Below are 22,405 nucleotides of genomic sequence, written 5' to 3'. Positions count from 1 at the left end.
GGGAGGACCCCAAATGCAAACTCTCTCCCTGAGCCCCACCCCTTCAGCACCTGAGCACCCATGATGAGGCCCTGGCAGGAAACCTATTCGCACTGTTGATCCTTTTCCCACTCAAGGTAGGATTTCTGGGCAGACCCTACTCTGAGCGTCTCTCCCTTCTGCCTTAACCTCCCGCTCAGAACACTAAGTGCGTGACCCCCAGTGCCCGCTCCCATTATCACAGGTCCTACCTCCTGCTCTTGTTGTCTGTCAGCAGTGACTTTTTGGGGAAGTGGCAAAATGTACAAGGGCACAAAGAAGAGGCATAGGAACCTGGGACCCACCATCAAGGTCCTGAGTTTTGTCCCCAGGGAGCATCCCAACGTCTGGTCTTTGCTCCCAACAGATTCCACATCCACATTCTGAAGCCCCCATCCCTATCTTTTCAGGATCCTCTGGGTCCTGGAATCTCCCACTTTGCCCCAGACACTGCCTGCCACACTCCTTCCTGGCTCTGTGGGACCCCGGAGTCCCAGGCCTCCTTATTTCCTGGGCTCATGCAGTGGGAGAGAAGGGCCTTGAGCTTACTGATTCGGACAGTAGCCAAAGGTGATGCACGGTTGCAAAGGGTGGGCTCCTGGCCCAGGGTCCCATCTTCAGCCACATCCTCCTTAGCCTGCCTCTCTAGAACCTGGAACCCCCACAGGTACCCAGAGACTCTAGGCCACTTGGAATCACAATCAGCATCTTTGCTTGAGTTAGGAAAAGAGGCCCCTTTCTCCAGGTGGGTTTCAGTCTGCACTGCTCCCTGGGTAGGGGCTTGTACGGTCCACAACCTGCACAACTGAATGGAGCAGGCAGGTCTTAGCCCCTCTACACCTGCTGGAGCAAGATGCCAATTGCACCCTGGCTCAGAGAGAATCCGGACAGGGCCGAGGCTCGGGGAGGTGGGGGGGTGGTAGGCTGGGATGGGATGGTAGGATGGGAGGGCAAGAGTTGTAGGACTGAAAGAATCAGAAAGGGAAGGGGAGTGGGAAGAATGAGAGAGAAGACTGGAGGGGAGATGATAGTAGGAGAGAGAGGGGGCAGAGATGAGACAGAAGAGGAAGGAGAGACCTAGAGAGCGACAGGGGTGTGGGGGGGAGAGACCCACAGGAAGTGGTGGGGGAGACGCCCCCGCGCCAGGCCTGAGGCCTAGGGGCCGTGAAAAGGCAGGAAATAGGGCAAAAGCCAAAGAGAGGCAGAGAAGGGGATCGGGTCTCTAGGGAAGAGCAGAGAGTGGGAGATGAAGGGGGGAGAGAAGGTGCAAGGGGAGGACGGAGATAAAGGGACCAACGGCTGCTGCCTGGCCGGGAACGCAGCGACAGGCGAGAGAGAGGGAAGGGAAGCGGAAATTTAAAAGTGAAGATGCAGATAACGCAGCCTGGAGACGGGAACCCGGGTGGGAGGAGGAGAAAGGGGGAGGGAGTGAGGCGGGAGGGGGCGGGGACCGGCGGGCAGGAGGCTCTGGGGAAGGGGCTGTGTCCACGGGGGTCCGAGGTGGAGCCCGGCACCTGCGCCCCATCACTGTTTGCGGATAGTCAGGGTGGCGGAAAAGCATAGGCGCTCGCGGCCGCTGTCGGAGCGTGCGCCCGGGCCCACCCCCCGCGGTCTCCCGACAGCAGGGCGCGGGGGGCTGCCGGGTGCGCTTGGCTGCCACGCAGCGCGCTGGAGACTTTATTGCGATGGGCCGATAAGGGGGGCGGGGGCGGGTCCGGGGGGCCCAGGCGGCTGCGCTTTAATTAAAACGGAAATTGCGGCCCCTGCCCGTGCGGGGGCCGGAGGGTTCCAAGCAGGCGGGTAGCTGGGAGCGTCGCTCCAGGACCCCCCACCCCTGCCACACCCAGGCTGCCCCCTCCCGCCAGGCCCCGCCGGACCCTGCGCCGTCTTTTCCTCCCCATCACCCGCGGCTGCCTCTGGCGGGGATCTGTGCCCCGGAGCGCCAAAGCCTGACGCGCTCCCCGCCCCTCGTACCCCCCCCCCACCTCCCACCGCCCAGTCCCGGGTGGAGATGAGACAGAGCGGCGCCTCCCAGCCCCTGCTGATCAACATGTACCTGCCAGGTACCAGGGACCAGCCGGGGGCTGGAGGCACCAGGACCCAGGGCGGGAAATCTGGGCTCGGGCAAGAGACGGGGATGCCGGGGACCTTGGGAAGGGGGCGCGGTCGAGAGACTCTGGCTGGGCTACCGGGAGGGCTGAGCATTGCGGGGTGGCGTGGGGTGGGGTGGGGAGAACCTTAAAGGTAGACGGGGAGCTTTGGGGTTTCGCTGTGGGAGCTAGAGGACTCGAACCGGGCAGATTGATAGCCTAGGAGGTTGAGGACGCGGTCCCAGGGGCCCGAAAGAGCCTGGTCTCGGGAATAGGGGTTGTTGGCGTGGTGATGGCCTCTGTGCGCTAGCGGTGCCAAGAGACTGTAGTCCGCCGAGCGTCGCCCCTGAGCCCTCACCTCTCCTCACCTCCATGCTCCGAGCGTCCCCACAGGCCCGGCCCTCTAGGAGCCCTCTTCTTCTCCCCGATGGGCTACCAGTGCTCCAGCTCGTCTGGCTCACCCCTGCTCCGCTTTATAAGGCTCCCGCTGGCCCATTCTGAAAGCGGATTTCCTTTTTCCTGGACGCGTTTCCTGACTTGGGCGCTACGAGGGGCTCCGCGCCGCCGCGCGCGCCAGGGCCGGGCTCGGGGAGGAGGAGCCGGGCAGCCGGGGCCCCCCGCCGTGCGCCGCGGAACCACGACTCCCCCTGGAGCCTCGGCCCGAGGCCCTTTCTGCCAAGCCTACAACCTCCGCCCTTGACCATGGCCCGTCTGACTGCTTTATCTTGCTGCTGCAGATCCGGTCGGAGACGGTCTTTTCAAGGAAGGGAAGAGCCCGGGCTGGGGGCCGCTGAGCCCCGCAGTGCAGAAAGGTGAGCTGGCTAGAGCAGTGGGCGGGCCGCGCGAGGACAGTGGGTTGTCGGCCGGGCACAGACCCCAAAAGGAAGTCACCACCGCCACCAGACAGAGGGTGGGAGCAACTTACAAGCCGGGCTCTGGGAAGAGAAGGGTCCGGACCTGATTGCAGGGAAGACCTGGGGGACATTCACTTGACCACCCCTGCTTCTTCCGAGTCCCTGGGCTGGACTTGTAGGCGAGGGACAAATGGTGAGGATTTTGGCCCTGAGCCTTTCTTTGCTGAGTATGGTTTTCCTGGCCTTCGGGGTTGGGTTGGGTGCTTGGCGTCCTTTCCTACCAGCAGCAGGCGCAGAAGGTCGCCGCATGGAGGGGGGGGGGGTGGAGCAAAGAGACCGGGAGAATTACTCCCTGACCACAGCCGGGCAAGGCACCACTGGAACAGGGGCGGGTGCCTCCTGCCTCACCTGCCTGCGCTGAGCAAGTCTCTGCGGGCCAAGTCTAGTCTGGCAGTTGTAGTCGATTCCCAGGTTTGCCGCGGGTTGCTGAATCCTGCCGGCTTTGCCCTGTCACAGCAGGCCAGCTGGCCCTCCGGGCAGTGCCTCCCATAGACTCCACCACAGCCAGTACCCTGGATCCCATCAAGTTACAGTAACCACCCAAATAAGGTTGGCAACTCCTTTACCCAAATGGAACAGGACACCCAGTGGGAACCGGTTCCCAAGCCTCTGATGTTGCTCCCCTGTCAGCGCCAGGCACACATTTTTACCCCAAACTTCCCTGCTTCTGACCCTAAAACTACAGTCACGACCCAGAGGCAGCTTCTTGCTGAGCTGGCATAGGGTATTTTGGATCGAGGCTATGGTGGAGGGCAGTGTCTGGGTTCTGAGCAAGTCGTTCAAAAGGAAAGGGATTCATCTGTCTCTATCTGAAGCAATAATCAGCTTCAAGGGAAATTCGTTTTATTCTTAATGGGGGTGGGGGGAGTGTGTCAAGATTTTTCTCCATTTGTCTGATTGAGGCGCCAAGAGAGGGGGGCAGGAGTTCTGGGGTCCCACGCTCTCGCTATCCGCCTTCAGTAACCCGGAGCTCCGGACAGGGCTGGAGCCTGGAGACCTGCCCAGGCGGGATGAGACAGGGGGTCAGGGCCATCGGCTTCCCATCTCATCCAGGTCCTCAGGGAACCATGGCACCTTCGTGCACCGGGAGTCCCACCTGTTCCGAAATAGGGCCAAATAGTGTCAGGAGCTCTGCGCACCTGACCGAGGCCAGGGTGCGGAGCCGGCTGAGACTCCATCCCTCCTCTCTCGTGAGGAGGCCACTGTCCCTTGCCTGTCTGACGCAAGGAAGCCAGCCGGCACCCCTTCTCCACCTCAGGAGGGACAGTCCATCTGTGTGCCTTTGGGGAAAGGGGACTGGGCAGTCCTGCCGCCTCTTGACCCTTCCCGTCTGGGTCTCTAGCCGTGGTCCACCTGGGATGGCGCAGTCACCCGCCCAGGACCGTTCTTGCGGTTGTTCAGGAGTTGCCTTGAATAAGGGCTTCCGGCCGCGGGGGCAAGTAAAGGCTGCAATCCGGAAAGCCATGCGCCTTTGTTAGCCTCTGTCTCTGCGCCGAGGAGGCGACGCTTCCCTGCCTAATTCTCACAAAGCTGTGCGCTTGCTGGGCTGAGTCCTTTTCAGCGAGAGCGGTGTTTCCATTGTGCAAAAACGCTGTCGGGGCTGGAGACGGCTCCGCGGACCTGCCCCTCACTGGCAGGTCGCTCCGGTAGCGCGCAGCTGTCCAGCTGGACCCGCGCGCTCCCTCACCGACGCCGGCTCCAGGTGGGCCGGGTTGGCCTCCAATCCCACCTCCTCCCCCAGCTCCCGCCTTCCCTACTGCACAAGGCTGACCGCCCTCCTCCCCGCAGGCAGCGGGCAGATCCAGCTGTGGCAGTTTCTGCTGGAGTTGCTGGCCGACCGCGCAAACGCCGGCTGCATCGCGTGGGAGGGCGGCCACGGTGAGTTCAAGCTCACTGACCCGGACGAGGTGGCGCGGCGCTGGGGCGAGCGGAAGAGCAAGCCCAACATGAACTACGACAAGCTAAGCCGCGCGCTGCGCTACTACTACGACAAAAATATCATGAGCAAGGTGCATGGCAAGCGCTATGCCTACCGCTTCGACTTTCAGGGCCTGGCGCAGGCCTGCCAGCCACCGCCCGCGCACGCCCACGCTGCTGCTGCCGCCGCCGCGGCCGCTGCAGCCGCCCAGGACGGCGCGCTCTACAAGCTGCCTGCCGGCCTAGCCCCGCTGCCGTTCCCCGGCCTCTCCAAACTCAACCTCATGGCCGCCTCGGCCGGCGTCGCGCCGGCGGGCTTCTCCTACTGGCCCGGCCCGGGCCCTGCCGCCACCGCTGCCGCCACCGCCGCACTCTACCCTAGCCCGGGTTTGCAGCCCCCGCCCGGGCCCTTCGGTGCCGTGGCCGCTGCCTCGCACTTGGGAGGCCATTACCACTAGACGGGTCAGCCGGGTGCCGCGCGGCCTCGCCTGGAGGCCCAGGGTCTTGCCCAATCCCATCCATGTCCCGGAGAGGGGATCTAGAACCTCCCCCAACGCTCTTTTAACCCTACATTTTACTCCACCCGTTGCAGCCAGCCTGGGAGGAGGGCCTGAAGCCTCCTCAACCTCCCTTCAATTCTAGATTTGCTCCCACCTCACATTGGGTCACCATGAGTGAGAATAACTCAATAGCAACGGGTTTGGTGGAGCCTGGGTGTCACAAGCTGTTTGACATCTGTTGCTAACTATGGAACCCACGCAGAGGCTCAGCGGAAGAAAAGTCTTGGCGATCTGCTTCTATAAAGATTACAGCCAAGAAAACCCTGTGGAGCAGTTCTACTCTGTAACACCTGGGGCGACTCAGTGGCAGCTAAACAACACTCCCCAAACTGGGTGGGGGGGCGACTGGCCTCCTGGCTTTCTTTAACCTTCATCCTCTTCCAGGTCACCAGACCCTCAACGGGGTTCCCAGCCTCCTCTGTCATTCTCTCTCCTCTGCCTACACTTTGGCCTGGCTCCTGGAAGCTCCCTCCAGGCCGACCCCTCTCTTTGGAATTCCATATATATCTCTCCGGCACGGAACTGTACCTATCCCAGCACCGGGAAGCTCTCACAGTCCACCTTCTCCTCCCGGGGCCTGAGTGGGCTTAGTAAGGCCTTTCCCCGCCCCCGCCAACCCACACACAGCTGGTAGTTGCAGGCCCCCTTCCTTCTGCCCCGTCCTCTTGTAGGGCAGCCCAGTGTCTTTCTGTTCCCTTCCTGCCCCATTAAAGCTCTCGCGCTCCCCGCTGCCTCCTCTCTCTGTTCCCTGCGCCGCCTTTTTTTTTTTTTTTTTTGGCTGAGGGGGCGGCAGGAAGGGAGAGGATCAGGCCAGGCCTGAGGAGAAAGAGTCGCCAAAGAAGAGCTGGAGAGAATGGGGGCGAAGCAGGCTTGGGTGCTGCTGGACAGGAGCGAGGAATTCCTGGTGGGTGGGCTCAGTCCCGCCCTCTCCGTAGCCCTCTTTGCCCAGCCTTTCACCCACACTTCACCTCACCAATTGCTACATCGTCCTAACGTGCACGCACATCTCACCTTCATCCCGTTTTATCCCGTCCTTACAACTGTTCCTCACCCCATCCCAACCTCCATCCCACCTCGTCTCATCTTCATCCCATCTCAACCTTCGTTCACCCCATTTCACCCTCTTCCCACCTCATTCCCTTCCTCACCTTTGCTCCCCTCGCCACCTGCCCTTCCCTCCCTATCCCACTGTCACCCCGACTTTCTCTCACCCTCGCTCACAACCTGACCTCTTCCTCTAGTTACTATCTTTCCTCCGGATCTGCCTCATTTGCAGGTGTACCCGGGTCCCCGCCCCGCGCCTGCAGCGGCTTGGGGTTGCACCCTTCTTTTTGCGGGTGGCGCGCGCCCTCTGCTGGTTGGAGGAGTGTGAGCCAAGGCCAGGATGCGAAGGCCCCACGTGCGGTTTGGTGGCGCCTCAGGAGCCTTCCCCGACCGCTGACCGACCACCTCTGGGGAGTCCGGCCACGGGAAGTCTGCGACGTGGGCTAAGTGGGTCATTATCCTGGCTGGGCCCTTTCCCTCGCCATCTGGGCGGGGTCTTTTCCAAAACCTTTTCTTAAGCCTGCTGGCAGGAAAACTGCCTTAAACGCGTTCCCTTAGACGGGAACAACACGGAGGAAGGTGACTGACGTGCAAGCCGGACTAGGGGCTGCAGACTGGGAAAAGCCCCTTGTTCCCAACCTTGTGGTCCTTGTGTTTCTTTCCCAAGTGCATGTCTCTTCTTAAACCAAGGGTTTCTGGCTGATAGGTGGGAGGATGCCCTGGGCCCTGTGGGCAGGAACCGGAAATGCAGGTGGAAGCTAGAACAGTTCCCGTCACGTGGGAAGAGCCTTAGTACCCCTTCCCAAGGAGGGTGATGAATTCGCCCAGGGGAAGATTCTTTTTTCTTTTCATTTTATTTTTATTTTCCGTTTTATTTTCCCTGGTTTTCCAAGTAACACATACTCAGCATAGAAAACTAGGAAAGCACACACTTAAGATGTCCATTAAGTATTTGTTGGATGAAAAGCAGAATGAAGCAAGGGGGAGAGAAAAACAGCTATAGTCCATTACAGAGGCCACTATTGATAACTCTTCATCACTAGCTCCTTCCTTTTCTCCACGTCTTTTAAACTTCACTGGTACCCTTCTCTGGTTATCTAACATTCCAGTATAAGCATGTTCTCTGTCATTCTGCTGTCCCTATGGGCCTGATGCCATGGGAGGGCTCATGTGTTCCCCTGAGTGAGCAGCTGAGCCAGAGGAGGAGTCTGGCCTGGTGAGGGCCTCAGTTACTTGAACACAGAGGCAAAGGACAGGCTTGCATTTTTGCAGGGGGCAGGAAGCTGGGGTGGGAGGATACATTGGGAAGACAGAGCAGAATCCAGGAGGATCTGGGCAGCTAAGAATTGTGATCTGCATGTAATAGGCAAGATTTCCTGGCAAGGAATGTGAGACCCTGCCTTTGGATCTATCTTTAAAGGAAAGACAGAATGCCAGAGTGTGTGAGGAGGGAAGGGTGGGGCTCAGCAGAGCCCATGTGTAAATTAGTGGTGCACTAGTTTTTTTTTTTTAGTCAGCAATGTTAAATTTCAACCCGTAGGGTGCAAAGGCTGAAAAATCATCATGATCTAGGGATGTGTTGATGGAGGTATAGCACCTAGAATGAAGGAAAGAATCCACTTGTTTTAATAATTTCACTCCCAGAACATGACACACAGTGCTAGGTAACACTTTCGGGAGAAGAACATACAGAGTAGTGCACCCAGGAAGTGAAAAGGAGAGATGTTGGAAAACCAACAACATTGGGAGACACAGTCTAGAAAACCAGACTGGAGAAAGGGGCCTGGGAGCCACCCTCCAGTATCAAAGGGCTGTCCTGGGGCAGAGGACCTGGGTGTGTGTGACTAAGGACGGTACTGGGACACATGGTTAGAAGCTATAGTAAAACAAAACCTTGTGACCCAGAGCAAGCCAGTGGAGAGGTCTCTGACCTTGATACTCTTGGAATTCTGTGAGTCCTATGAGTAAAGGGGGATCTCAGGCATTCAGACGGCAGAGGGAGGCATTGTTAGAGTAGGGATCTTCTTACCTGCAAAGTCACATCCTGCCTCTCTATTCTTTCCTGCATGTACAGCCAGTTGGAGAAGCTAAGATGCAGGACTAGGAACCAGAGACCTGAGTTACAGTCCCTGCTAGGCAACTACTTAACTGACCTTCAGACAATCACATCTCTTCTCTGAGATCCCATTATCATCTCATTAAAATAATGAGGCTGGACCAGAGATTTGCGAAATCTGCTCTGTGGAACCCCAGGGGTTACCCAGGTTCTCTCTGTTCCAAGGCACAACAGTTGGAAAAAATTTGCCCAAGATGGTCTTTAAGGCCAAAATCAGCCCCAGGATTGGATTGTTATCCTCTTTGCCAGGCTCTCTCGGCTCTAGTAGCTTCCCTGCCTGTGTGACATCTCCAAGCTCTAGGTTACTGTGAGGTTACTGTTAGGTTACTAACTCCATCCAAACCCTGACGGAGTCACACTCTTACCCACACTCAGCTTCCTGATGATCCAGATCTCTTTTCACTGACCCTAAACCCCTTGGTCCTTGGCCCTTAAATGCATTGATCACACCATGACTTCGCTCTCCCAATCCAGGGTTCAGCCCTATTCCCTGAAATTCTGACCTTTCCCTCTATTTCCTCATTAGGTCACTGGTGAAAATGTGGCTCATCCTTTCATGTATTTTCACTACAGAGTTACAAACACTTTCACATCCATTGTTTTATTAATCCCCTCCAAGGTCAAGGGCACAGGTTGCTTGTCTGCTTGTTGTTGTTATTAGGTGCCATCTGGTCGGTTCCAACTCATAGCAATCCTAAGTACAACAGAACAAACAAAGCCCAGCCCTGCACCATCCTCACAATCATTGTTATGCTTATGCCCATTTTTGCAGCCACTGTGTCAATCCATCTTATTGAGGGTCTTCCTCTTTTTCATTGATCCTCTACTTTACCAAGCATGATATCCTTTTCCAAGGATTGATCCCTCTCCATAACATGTCCAACGTATGTGAGATGTAGTCTTGCCATCTTTGCTTCTAAGAAGCATTCTGGCTGTACTTTTTCCAAGACAGGTTCGTTCGTTCTTTTGGCAGTCTGTGGTATATTCAGTATTCTTCTCCAACACCACAATTCAAAGGCATCAGTTCTTCAATCTTGTTTATTCATTGTCCAGTTTTCACATGCATATGAGGCAATTGAAAATACCATGGCTTGGGTCGGGGGCACCTTAGTCTTCAAGGTGACATCTTTGCTTTTCAACACTTTAAAGAGGTCTTTGCAGCAGATTTGCTCAATGCAATGCATCTTTTGATTTCTTGTGTACTTGGAGGAAAGTACACTGAGGCCCAAGATGTTAAGTGACTTGGCCAAAGTTTCAGGGATTGTTTTAGGACCTGTGTCTTCTGGCTCCTCACCCAGACATGGTTCCCCAGCCAGGAACTAACTTTCCAACCCTCCTTGCCTCTTGGTTTTTGCCAGTGGAAATTCATGTTGCTTCCAGGTCAAGGCATTTAGAAGCGGGTGTGCTTTCTCCATGCTCTCTTGTTTCTTTTCTGCTATCTGGATTCAGAGAAAGACACACCCTAAGAGATGGAATAGCTACAAAATGGAAGGGTCCTGGTCTCTAAAACATGTGGAGGGAACTTGCCCATCAACATGCATCAGGCTAGTATGTGAAACTGGACATTTTCTTGTTATAGTAACTAACATAATCATAACTAATGCTGAGGCACAGAGAGGTTAAGTAAGTTCTCTAAAGTTACATAGTGAGAAAGGGCAGAGGAGGATCTGAACCCAGGCAGTCTAGTTTCAGAGACAATGAGTTCTCTTAACCACCAAGGGTGTGAAAGAGCTTTATATACTAAAGCTTCCTAGAAGTAATAATGAGAGCTAGAGCTTACTGAACACTTATATGCCAGCACTATTCAAAGACCTTTATATTTATTTATTTTTAAACAATATTTTTTATTGTATTTTAAATGAAGTTTTACAAAGCAAATTAGTTTCTCATTAAATAATTAATACACATTTGTTTTGTGACATTGGTTGCCACCCCCACAACATGTCAACACTCTCCCCTTTTCAACCTTGGGTTTCCCATGACCAGCTTTCCTGTTCCCTCCTGCCTTCTTGTCCTTGCCCTTAGGCTGATGTGCCCATTTAGTCTTGTTCTGTTTTATGGGGCTATCTAATCTCTGGCTGAAGGGTGAACCTGAGGAGTGACTTCAGTACTGAGTTAAAAGGGAATCCAGGGACCATACTCTCACGTTTTCTCCAGTCTCTGTCAGACCAGTAAGCCTGGTCTTTTTGTGTGTGTGTGTGAGTTAGAATTTTGTTTTACAATTTTCTCCAGTTCTGTCTGGAACCCTCTATTGTGATCCCCTTCAGAGCAGTGGGTGGTGGTAGCTGGGCACTATCTAGTTGTGCTGGATTCAGTCTGGTGAAGGCTGTGATACTTATGGTCTGTTAGTCCTTTGGACTAATCTTTCCCGTGTGTCTTTGGTTTTGTTCATTCTTTCTTGCTCCAGATGGGGTGAGACCAGTGGAGTACCTTAGACGGCCACTTATAAGTTTTTAAGACCCCAGATGCTACTCACCAAAGCAGGATGTGGAATATTTTCTTTATAAACTATGTTATGGCAATTGAGCTAGCTGTTCCCTGAGACCATGGTCCCCACCCCTCAGCCCAGTGGTTCAGTCCCTCAGGAAGTATGGATGTGTCTATGAAGCATCCATGACCTTGCCTTGGACAAGTTGTGCTGGCTTCCCCCAGTATTGTGTGTTGTCTTACCCTTCACAGAATTACCACTTATCTATTGTCTATTTAGTATTTTTCTGTCCCCACCCTCCCCTCCTTTGTAACCATCAAAGATTATTTCTTTTTGTGTGGAGCTTTACATTTATTTAATTCTACAACCCTCTAGAGTTGGTTCCAGTATTATGCCCATTCTGTAGTGAAGAAAACTGAGGCATAAAAAATGTTAAATTACTTACCTTGGATAGCAGAGCAGCTAAGTGGTAGAGATGTGATTCAAACCCTGGCAGCCCAGCTGTATCTCCCTTCCTCGCCCCTTATTCCTGTGATCATCTCTTATGGAGGAAAGAGCAGATTCCACGATTCTGAGAGGCACAGGAAGTGGCAGAACTCTATACCCAAACCCCAGCCTCACCCCAGGACAGGTTCCCAATTCCAGCACTCACCATGGGGTCCCAGGGTAATAAGTATTTCAAAATGCATTCAACACCAGACCAATAAGAGTAGAAATGCATTTTGGAAATATTGTGGCCCACTGTGACCCTTGCACTTTTCTTAAACGACATGATGGAGTATAAAGAGCCCACATGGACATGGTTTATACCTCACCTCTGCCTACTCCCTGTGTGACTGAGAAGGCTATTACTTTCTCTGAGCTTCAGTGACCTCAGCCGTAAGATGGAGACACTGACTACACCCAACTCTTTGGTTTGCTGGACAGAGTATGTGCATAAAGGGCCCAGCACAGGGCTGCTCCATAAGCATCATTGCCCCCAACATCAATCAGCCCAGAAGCATAGCCTTGCCCTGCAAGCTCACACCATTTCCCACCAGTCTACCACTCCAGTTCCACACCCCAGTTCTCCCTCCATGCATCAGAGAAGCTCCTTCTTTGAGTTCCTTCCTGCGCTGCGGGGGGGGGGGGGGGGGACGGATAGTGGAGGGGTCAAGCGTTGAGGGAGTACCTAAAGAAGCCTGGAAGGCTAGGCCCTGAGCATCAGGTTCCTTTTTCTGGAAGAGGAGGCCAAGTTGCTTAGCAACACAGCTGGAGGTTGTCAGGGAGGCTCCAGGCAGTGCTGTCCTTTTTATCCTGCGTAATGGAGACCTGGGACAATGCTAGATGAGGAGATGAATGGGGAGGTGGAAAGGGTTCTGAACTCTGATGGTAACCTCTAGGCCTCATCTTCCTTTCCTATGATTACCATCCCAACCCCTCCAGCCCTTTCCCCTTGGGTATTTTTACCTTTGACACACAGAGGCAGAGAGACATGTTCCAGAGCCTACCCTGAGCACACATCCATGCAATGACCACCTCTGTGACTATGTGTAGAAGGGTCAGACACAGGCCCATCTTACATTTGTGCTGTGTTTTACACCTTTCCAAGCACATTCATAGACACAATTTCATTGAATACTCACAATGACCTCTGATCATGGGATGGTTATTTTTTCTATATGACAGTTGAGGGAGAAAAATGTCCCAAGGCCCCACAGTGAGGAAATAGCACTCATATTTGCTGCAAATCTCAGGGTATGTCCACTACACCCTGTGGCGCGGATGTTAGTACAGGCATGGGCACACACATGTGAGTATACGAGCTCATTTCCTCACAAACAAGACTTGAGGGTTCTTAGGGCCTAGTGTCCCAAGATGTCCAAGATTAGCCTCTCCCCACCCCTGGTCACAAACTAGGTGAGTTGTGGAGGTGAGGTTCAGCTATTCTTCCCTGCTGGCTGGAGGGATCCCTGGAGTGAGATGTAGGGGGACTTGGTCCCCAGACATAGACTTAAGAATGCTGCTCTGCTGGGCCAGGCTGTCACAAGTGTCTATACACTAGCAGCTGAAGCAAGTCCCCTGGCTGGCATTCCAGAGAGAGGCACGTGGGCCTCACTGGGGCCAAGGCCTGGCAGAAAGGAGTAAACACATGTCACCCAGGTCACAGAATAACCCAAGGGAGGCCTGGGCCTCTAGGGTTCCTAACTGCCTCAGGTGCCAGCAGAGCTGGTCAGAGCAGTCCAGGGTCCCATTCTGAACTCTCTTAATCCCTCGTCAGTATTTATTAATAATGTTGGCTACCATAGCAATAGTTGTCACTGCAACGACAGTAATGTCTTTCCTATCATAGTCATTTGCTAGACACAGCAAGTCAGAGATCATTGTTTCCATCTGATAGATGAGAAAACTCAAATTTGGAGAGGTTGTCTTAGATCAGCCGCTAATAAATGGCAGAGTAGGGATCAAACTTCTGACTCTTAGTCTTTTGTTCTATACATCATATCATCCTTCCTTTAAATGTCAGGTGGGAGAAAGGAGTCCCATAGGAGCAGACAACCACCTCCTCTTCTCTCCCCAAATTGCACATGCCCAGGACTACGCAAACCAACATGGCTCAGCTGGTGTTCCACATAGGACTGGTGATTTGGATAATTATTCCAAATTAAGTTTTATCAATTTCCAAAATGTGATTTGAGATGACTTACTATATACTAATTTACACAAAACAGAATACTCGATTTCAAAAAAGACATCAAAAAGTGGCTGGTGAAATATGAGAAGAATTTCCATGGAAATCAGGGACAAGGCGAAGATGACTTTTCTAGCCCTTCGAACCTTGTCATCACTGTTACCACTGAACATTATACTAGAGGTCTTTGTCAATGCAATAGGACAAGAAAAATAAATATATTATTGTATGTACAAATATTGGAAAGGAAGATATAAAACGTCCTCATTTGTAGACAATATGACTGCCTACCTAGAAAATCCAAGAGATTCAAGTGAAAAACAACTAGAACTAATGAAATTCCAGTAAGATACAAGACCAACATACAAAAATCTATGGTTTTCCTATGTTGTTGTTGCTGTTAGGTGTTGTGGAGTCAGTTCTGACTCATAGCGACCCCATGTGACAGAGTAGAACTTCCCCATAGGGTTTTCTAGAGTGTAATCTTCCCAGAAGCAGATCGCCAGGTCTTTCTCCAGCAGAGCCACTGGGTGGGTTCTGACCGTCAACCTTTCAGTTAGCAATCAAGGGCTTAACTGTTTGCGCCATCGGTGCTCCTGGGTTTCTCTATAGCCTTGTAATTTGTTTTTTGTTTTTGTTTTTGGGTGTAATAATAAGAAAAATAATTAGGAATAAGACAATTACAATAACAATAAAAATATGCTTCTGGATCAATCCAATGAAAGATATGGAAAATATAAAATGGATAAAAGTATAAATCTTCGTTAAGGAACATTAAAAAAAAAAAAAAAAGGCCCAAATAAATGGAAAGACCTAGCATGTTCCTGGATGGAAAGAGTAAATATCGAAAAATTGCCACATTTCTTCAAATTGATCTATAAAATTGATACAGTCTCCATTCAAGTCCCAGAGGAATTTTATGGAGCTTGACAGGCTTGGTTCTGAAGTTCTTCTGGACTATGATTAAGAATAGTCAAGACAATTTCAGCAAAAGAACAATAAGCATACTACAAAGCTACAGTTATTACAGGTGTGGTTTGGCACAGCAGTAGTCAAGTAGACCAATGGAACCAAGTAGAGCCTTAAAACAGACCTATCGTATATATGGTAATTCAATAAATTATAAAGATGGCATTCACTGGAGGAAATGGTAAACTCTTCAAAAGTCTGAGACAACTTTCTATTAATTGGGGGAAAACATTAGTTATACCTTCACTATTCATCACGTACAAAACTCAGTTCCAAAATAGATTAAACAGTGAAATAAAAACACTATAAAAACACCAGAGTAAATTTAAAAAATTTTTTAAAATCTTGCAAAACAAAAAACCTTCCAAACCAGCGTTAAACAAGAACATCTGGGAGTTCGTTGCCATAGTTGTGTCCTGAAGATCTATATTTAGTTATACACTTATTGGCAACCAAAGAAAAACATCATGACTGTCACATTTTTTAGTTCACTTATTCATTTAACATTCATTGAGAGCCTACTATGTGCTAGGCACTGTGCTAGTTTTCATTGTTTAAATAAAGGGTATAAACAATATCAAGAGACAATTTTCCCCTGGCTTGGTTATCTGGATAAGGGACACTGAGTCTTCCTTGACAGTTAAACAAAAGATAGAGATCCTTTCTTTAAATGGTCTCAGGTGGATCCTGATAAGGTGTGTGCCCGTGTGCCCATCCTGTGTGTATATGTTCACTCTGCATGTGCTGTATGTGTGCACACACATGCTGGCCAGGCTAGAGAGCTGTCCCGTCTCCCTTGTTCAGCCAGGGACACTCTTAAACACCCAAGAATTTGGAAACAGCTTGAGGAAGGTTTAAGGAGCAAAGAGACTTGGGAGACGTGTGACAGGGGAGGAGGGTAGGGCCGTAGATTGGTGTTTCTCCACTTCCAGATTTAGATGAGCAGACACACTGCCCAGCCTCACTTTTTTTCCTCCTCCTCCCTCCCTCTCTTTTTTTGTTGCCTCCCTTCCTCCCACTCTCCCTTCCTTGATAATTTTTATTCTTTGGTTTGCAACCAACCAGAAAACTTAGGAAAATACTAAGAGGAGAGTAAAAATGATCATTCAAAACCCTGCCACTTAGAGTAACAACCATTAAAATTTTAAAACGTCTTTTCAAAAGCCTCTACCCCACATGCACATGCATGTGCACACACACACTCATTTAATATATATTTATTGACTGCCTCCTGTGTGCCCAGGTCCCTGAATGGTACAAAGGGTTTACACTCAACTACTAGCCTAAAGGTTGGTGGTTTGAACCCACCCAGCAACACTGCAAAAGAAAGACCTGGTGATTGGCTTCTTTGAAGATTGCAGCCAAGAAAACCCTGTGGAGTAGTTCAACCTTGTAACACATGGAGTCTCCATGAGTCGGAATTGACTTGACAGCAATCTTTTTTTTTTTTTTTTGGTCACTGTGTGTCCAGCACTGTGTTAAGGACTGGGGAATATACCAATGAACAAGATAGACATTTTCTTGAGAAGATACACAATAAATGCTATGAAGAAAATAAATCAGGGATATATGATGGAGGGTGACAGTAAGGCAGGCTTAGATGATGAAGGGATCAGGGAGGAGGTGGCTATTAAGTCAAGATCTGAATAACAAGAAGGGGCCAGCTGTTCAAAGACATCTATCTCTCTCTACCTTTTACATAAATGGAACCATATTATGCTGCTTTTAACCTTCTATTTTCACAATGTCATGGTCGTTTTTTCATGTCACTAAGTATAGATTGATGCATCATTTTTAATGACCTAAAATATCCCAGTAAATATTAATTTGTCATAATTTACTTAGTCTCCTACTGATGTTCATTCAAGCCGTATCTAACTTCTCATTATAAACAATGTTATCATAAGCATTCTTGTGTCAGGTATCTTTGCCCACTTATCTCCTTAGGGTAAATTTCTGGAAATGTGGAAACTGGATCAAAGAGCATAATGCTTTTCACATTGTGATCCAGAGCCAAACAGCTCTCCAAAAAGACTGGACCAACATGCAAGAGAGGCTCTTTTCCCCATGTTTTCACCACCTTTGGAATTTTCCATTTTATCGTCTTTGTCAGTGTAAGAGGTGAAATATCTCATTATTGTTTTGACTTAGCTCTTTGGTCAGTTGTGAAGTTAAGTATCTTTTCCTGTGTTTATTGATAATTTACATTTCTTTTGTGAATTATTTCTGCACATTTTTAGCTATTTTTCTATTGAAAAGTATATTGTGTGGCATATATATTTTCTCAATCTGCTATATGACTTTCAAGCTTATGTATGGTAGTTTTTCTTCTCTCTCTTTCTCTGACATTCAGAAGTTTCAAATTTTATGGAGTCAGAGGAATCAATCTTTTCCTTTAAGGTCTTAAAAGATGTTCTCCACCCATCTCAAAATGGAAATAACAATAATAAAAAATTACACATATTTCCTTCAAGTATGTTTATTCAATATTTGACTACAGGCATATATTAAAAAAAATTTAGTGACTGTTTTCTAATTATACAAACAATATACTAATACATTCTCAATGTAAAAAATGAAACTCCACAGTTAAGGTGAATTTCCCCTAGACAACGTCCCTCCAATCCCAGTTCCTTCCCAGAAGTCACTTATTAAGAGTGATGTGTATCTTTCTTTGCTATCCATACCCAAAAATAAATTATAGTTTAGTTTGATGTGTTTTGCTTTTGTATAAATGACATTCTACTTTATCTATTGTTATTCAACTTTTAACTATATGCTTTGGATATTTCATCCCAGTACATATAATCCAACTCATTCTTTTTTACTAAATACTTCAGTACCCAATAATGGATGAATAGAAGTTTATTTAATCCCTAACCTACTGTGGGTATTTTGGCTGATTCCAATTTTTTTTCTCTCCAAACGAGAAGACAATAAAAAATCTCTGTCTCATCTCTGTGCATGTGTTTAGGTATTTCTTTAGGGTCAATACCAGAAATTGGACTTCCTGAGTAAAAAGGCACGTACATTTAAAATTTTAATAGATACTTTCAAGTTGCCCCCTTTTCTAAGGCTTTTATAGGTTTTTTTTTTTTCCTGCTTTATTTAAACCTTTGATCAATTTGGAATTTATTCTGGAGTAAAAAATGAGGAATGATTGATTTTTTTTTCTCCTTATGAATAACTAACCAATTGTCTCTATTTACTGACTAATCTATCTTTTCTCAATAGATTTGAGATGGGGCCTTTATCATATATTAAATCCCCATGTATGCCAGAGTTTAGCTTTGGATTATCTATTCTGTTTTACAGATATGTCTATTCCTGTATTTGGGTGATATATTTTAGCTACTTTAGCTCTGTGATACATTTTAATATCTGGCATGGCAAACCCTCCATCATTACTCTTCTCTCTTAGGCTGTTCTTGGTGTTTTTGTTTTTCTGGGATAATATGTAAGTTATATTTTTAAAGGAGTAATATATATAAAGGTTGTAATGTAAAGAAATACCTTTTTTCCCGGTATTTATACTGTTTATTATTACCCCCCTTCCTTTTAGGTTATCATATATAAAAATGCACACAGAGAGACTAATTTTATGATTTATGGGCTTGACACTAAATATCAATCACAGGAAACTGTGACTAAGGGGAGTGGAAAGAAAAGGGGGAAATACCTTAAGAGAGAGGAGGAACTACTGTGGGCAATTTCTTCCAACAGAAAAAAAAAAAAACTTTTTGAGAACAGCTCACTGCTAAAGAGACAGTTGGAAGAATCCAGGAAAAAAACATAAAACCCCCAAACTGGATTGGGAGGTTTTAAAGTAGAAATGAAGATGTTAAACCTGACTACTGAGAAAAAAAGGGTTGGGTGGGAAAGTCAACCATCTCACCTAGAAGTGCAAAAGAGGCACCCACCTCTAAAAACCTCATCAATGTATTAAACTAAAGTCAGAGGAACTTGAGTGCAGAGATTGCCCTGCCGTTACCTTATCGTGTACTTAGTCTTTCATTACACTGAGGTAAACAATTTTCTGTCCCTCCTCTACACATCTAGCCATGTGGGCATAAATGACCTCCTTTGGAGGATGCGTGGCAAGGTGCTGAGAGGGAAGGTAACAGCCTTAAACAGGTCTTTAAAGTGTTCATTCCTGCTGTCTTGAGGCCACTGGCAGAAAATGTCCTCTGTGGTGTATAAAAGGAGCCCTGGTGGCACAATGGTTAATCATTCAGCTGCTAACTGAAAGGTTGGCAGTCTGACCCCACCCAAGGACTCTGCAGAAGCAAGATGGTACCAAACAACAACAATGTGGTATATCAAGGGCTCAGGAGTACCACTCAAAGGGGGCTACGTGAAAAAAGTCAGGTCCCCACACCGGCTGCCAGCTGTCCCTGGTGCTGGTGGTTTGGCTGAGGTGCTGCTTTGGCAGTCTCTTGTAGAAATCGTCTGGAGGTACCCATCGGGGCGCCTGAGGCTGGGTTCCAGTGGATAGAGGCCATAGGACAGATGTCCTCCTGGATCCTGCCAGATGCTCTGATTGCTGGGCACCCTGCCTGGCAGGCAAAGCAGTTGCTATGACAACTCCCCAGCCCACATCGGTGATTTTTTTTTTTTTTATTTCTCCTTTCTCATTTAGAAAACCCTGGTGGCGTAGTCGTTAAGTGCTACAGCTGCTAACCAAAAGGCCGGCGGTTCGAATCCACCAGGCGTTCCTCGGAAACCCCATGGGGCAGTTCTCTTCTGTCCTATAGGGTCGCTATGATTCGGAATGCACTGGACGGCAACGGGTTTAGCCCCCTCCCCCCGCCCCAGTTAGTACCGAGGTATTTCAGGGACAGGCGAGCACGGTTCTCAAGACAGAATGTCCTCTGCTTCAGGAAGGGGGGGGCAGGGGCGAGAGGAGTGGAATTGTGTGTATGTTATGATTGAATGAACCTTCATCAATGTAAATGCGTATGTTTTTATTTTGAGTTAGAATGTGTGCATTTGGTTGTGTGTCAGTGTATCAGCATGTTCACCGTTTAGCCACCTATCTGCTTTCAGGCTTCCCTCTCCTCTCCCCTTCCCCCGTGCTGGGAGATTCGCCCCAGCCCTTTTCCAGGAGAAGTGCTGAGTCATGGCTCCAGCTGGGTTTCCTTCTCCCTTCCCCCAGCTTCATCCTTTCTTTAGGCCACCCCTCACCTCTGCTGGGCTCTCTCAAGAAGCTCTCTGGGACCGCTTCACCACCACCCTCCTCAGCCCCACTCACTTCCCCCAGGTTCACTGCTGAGCACCTCACTGTTTCTCCCCCGCCTTCTCAGAAGATAGTTCTCAGCCCTTCTCCTCAGGCTGGGTACCCCCAGAAGCACGAGTCTGACCAAGTTTGACCCAGGAGGCTAATTCCTCCATGTTTTCATGCTGATCCCCCTCCAGTCCTCACCTCTAATCGGATCAGGGCAGTCTCATGCCTTGGGGCATGCAAGGAAACTGAGATTTAATTTGACACCACTCACGGAGACTTTTCTTATTCTAGGTCTCTAAACTCCAGACCACAGGATCCTGGAGGCTAGTGTGTGTGTCTGTGTGTGTGTGCGCGCGCGCGCGCGCGCGAATACGCGGAGGCCTCCAAGGGGCAGGATATTTTAGAATCTCTGCAGGCTCCCGGGTTTCTTTCCCACTCCCTTTGGGCCCCTCTAACCCAGAAATTCTAACCAGGTAGTTAGTCTTGCTAACTAGCTCCAAATAAAGCGGACTAGGATTGCTTTCCCAGCAAGAGGTGGAGGAGTGAAGAGGGAGCCCCGCCCGCTCAGCTCAGTCTCGTTACTATGGCGACAGCCGCGGAGTGACCCGAGTGCTCTTCCCCTCCCTCCTCCCAAACCAAAAGAGATGACGGCACCGCGCTGACTGCGCCAAATTCCAGCCAATGGGCGGTTGTTTCCGCCTCCCTTCCGCCAGCTCCATCCTCCCCCATGCCACTCCCCCACCTCCCCTCCGCCAGCAACTCGATTCACAAATCTGGACTGGGGATTTCTGGCTCCAGGCCGGGTGCAAGGACGCTGGGCCCAGGCGTGGGGAGAGTCGAGTCCTGTCCTCTTAAGAAGGCAAGTGGGAGCCGACATTCCTGGGTTCTCCGGCCAAGTCCTGTGACTCCCGGCCAGAATAAATCCCTCCCCATTTCCAAATTATCCGGAAGACCCGCTTGAGGAAGAGTCCGAAACTCACGCTGCCCCTACAAGCCCCCGCCCAGCCGGAGGGAGACCGTCAGGACCACGGACAGCGACTCCAGGCCTTGTGTCTGCAGGCCCCGGCTGGCTCTCTCCCCGGACCCTCGAGGCCCAGGCGTCCATCAAGGCCGGAGACGCGAGCACCCTGCTCGAGCCAGTCCTCCCTGGCCAATGAAACAGTGAAAGGAGCTCTTAGGCATGTGGCTAAGAAGACAGTGGGAACAGAGCAGGGATCTCAGACTAAATAGCTTGTTTCTCCTCTTCTTCAATCCCAGAGAATGTTTTTCTCCCTGCTGCCTTCCTTCTCCCTGGGGGTACAGGGGCAGGGGATGAGTCTCAAGCAGGGATGGACCTCCCACGACTGTCCCGAGTGGGTGTGTGGCCAAAGCAGCCCAGTCAAGGAGTGTGGGGCTGAAGGTGGTGGCAATCAGGCCCTACCTAAGAGTGATAAGCAGGCTTAGGCCTGACTGGACTTTTGACCGGATATATGGTGGGGAGAGGGAAGGAAGAGAAAATCAACAATGATGACTAGCTAGTTCTGCCTCAATGGGCCCCACCACAGAAAGGAAACAACTTCTATCCTCATCACTCAGTCCCTAAGCAGCCTGGGCATTAATGAGTGTCTAGGTCAGACAAGATGGAGGTGGAGGGATTTAGCTTTATCATCAAGCCGCAACCTTAGGCGACCTCACTTTACTCTGATAAATGGAAGCCTTGGGGAGGAGTGCGGAAGTAAAGAGTATCAGCTCTCAGAGACTCGACCTTCCTTGCTAGGCCTCTGTCTATTGCTCTCCTGTCCCGCTCCCTCCCTCCTGGGGCCCAAAGAAAGGCCGGCGCAGAACCATCTGCAGGCGCTTCCAGCGCTTTATAGTTCCCTCTGGGACAGACGGACAGACAGACAGACAGTGCGGCCCGCGCCGTCGGCCCGCATCATTGGCACCTTGGACACGGCCCCAGGCCCAACCCAGCCCCTGGTCCCTTTCCGGGAGGATTCCAGTCCGGCCCCCGCTCAGCACCTCGGACAGCTCCCGGTCCAACCCTCCCCTCCCCCTCCCTCTGAAACAATCAAATAAATTAAAAAGGGGAAAAAACGAAGGATAAATTAGAGGGGCGCCCCTCCCCCAGGGTGAGAAGAGTTTTCTTTCTCCTCCCACCCTTCCACTGAGGCGCCGCCGCCGCCGCCGCCCCCGGGGTGGCCTTCCAGATTGATTTTGCCCCAAACCTCAGCCTTCTGAAGCCGGTATTCCCGGCATGCAACATGTAGGAAAAGGTGGGAAGAGGAGGTGAGAGCAGGGCGAGGGACCATCCTGGCGGGTGTCTGGGGGCCCAGGCTGCAGCTGCTCGCCGCACCTCAGTCGGTCCAAATTAAGAACTGACGTTCACTTTGTGTGGGGGTGGGGGTGGGAGAAATGGAGGATGACACTGGTGGAGGAAGGAAGCAAGACAGGAGAGGAGATGGTGACACATGATAG

General features: G+C 50.4%; 1 protein-coding gene across 1 annotated transcript; it reads left to right on the top strand.

Annotated features, from left to right (window-relative positions):
* The first annotated feature begins 1,862 nt into the window (after window positions 1–1,862).
* Window positions 1,863–5,397, top strand: FEV (FEV transcription factor, ETS family member). The gene is made up of 3 exons (XM_049888998.1): window positions 1,863–2,081; window positions 2,846–2,920; window positions 4,811–5,397. The coding sequence occupies exons 1-3, from the start codon at window positions 2,030–2,032 to the stop codon at window positions 5,395–5,397; spliced, it is 714 nt and encodes a 237-aa protein (XP_049744955.1). The 5' UTR covers window positions 1,863–2,029.
* The last annotated feature ends 17,008 nt before the right edge of the window (window positions 5,398–22,405 follow it).

This window comes from Elephas maximus, chromosome 6 (genome assembly GCF_024166365.1).
Source record: "Elephas maximus indicus isolate mEleMax1 chromosome 6, mEleMax1 primary haplotype, whole genome shotgun sequence".
NCBI lineage: Eukaryota > Metazoa > Chordata > Mammalia > Proboscidea > Elephantidae > Elephas > Elephas maximus.
This window is presented reverse-complemented; position numbering and strand designations above follow the sequence as displayed.

Bases quoted from the DNA above. Each gene is read 5' to 3' on its own strand.
- FEV (XM_049888998.1), top strand. From the start codon at position 2,030: ATGAGACAGAGCGGCGCCTCCCAGCCCCTGCTGATCAACATGTACCTG. The intron at 2,082-2,845 runs GTACCAGGGACC...TTGCTGCTGCAG, and splicing joins GATCAACATGTACCTGCCAG to ATCCGGTCGGAGACGGTCTT. The intron at 2,921-4,810 runs GTGAGCTGGCTA...TCCTCCCCGCAG, and splicing joins GAGCCCCGCAGTGCAGAAAG to GCAGCGGGCAGATCCAGCTG.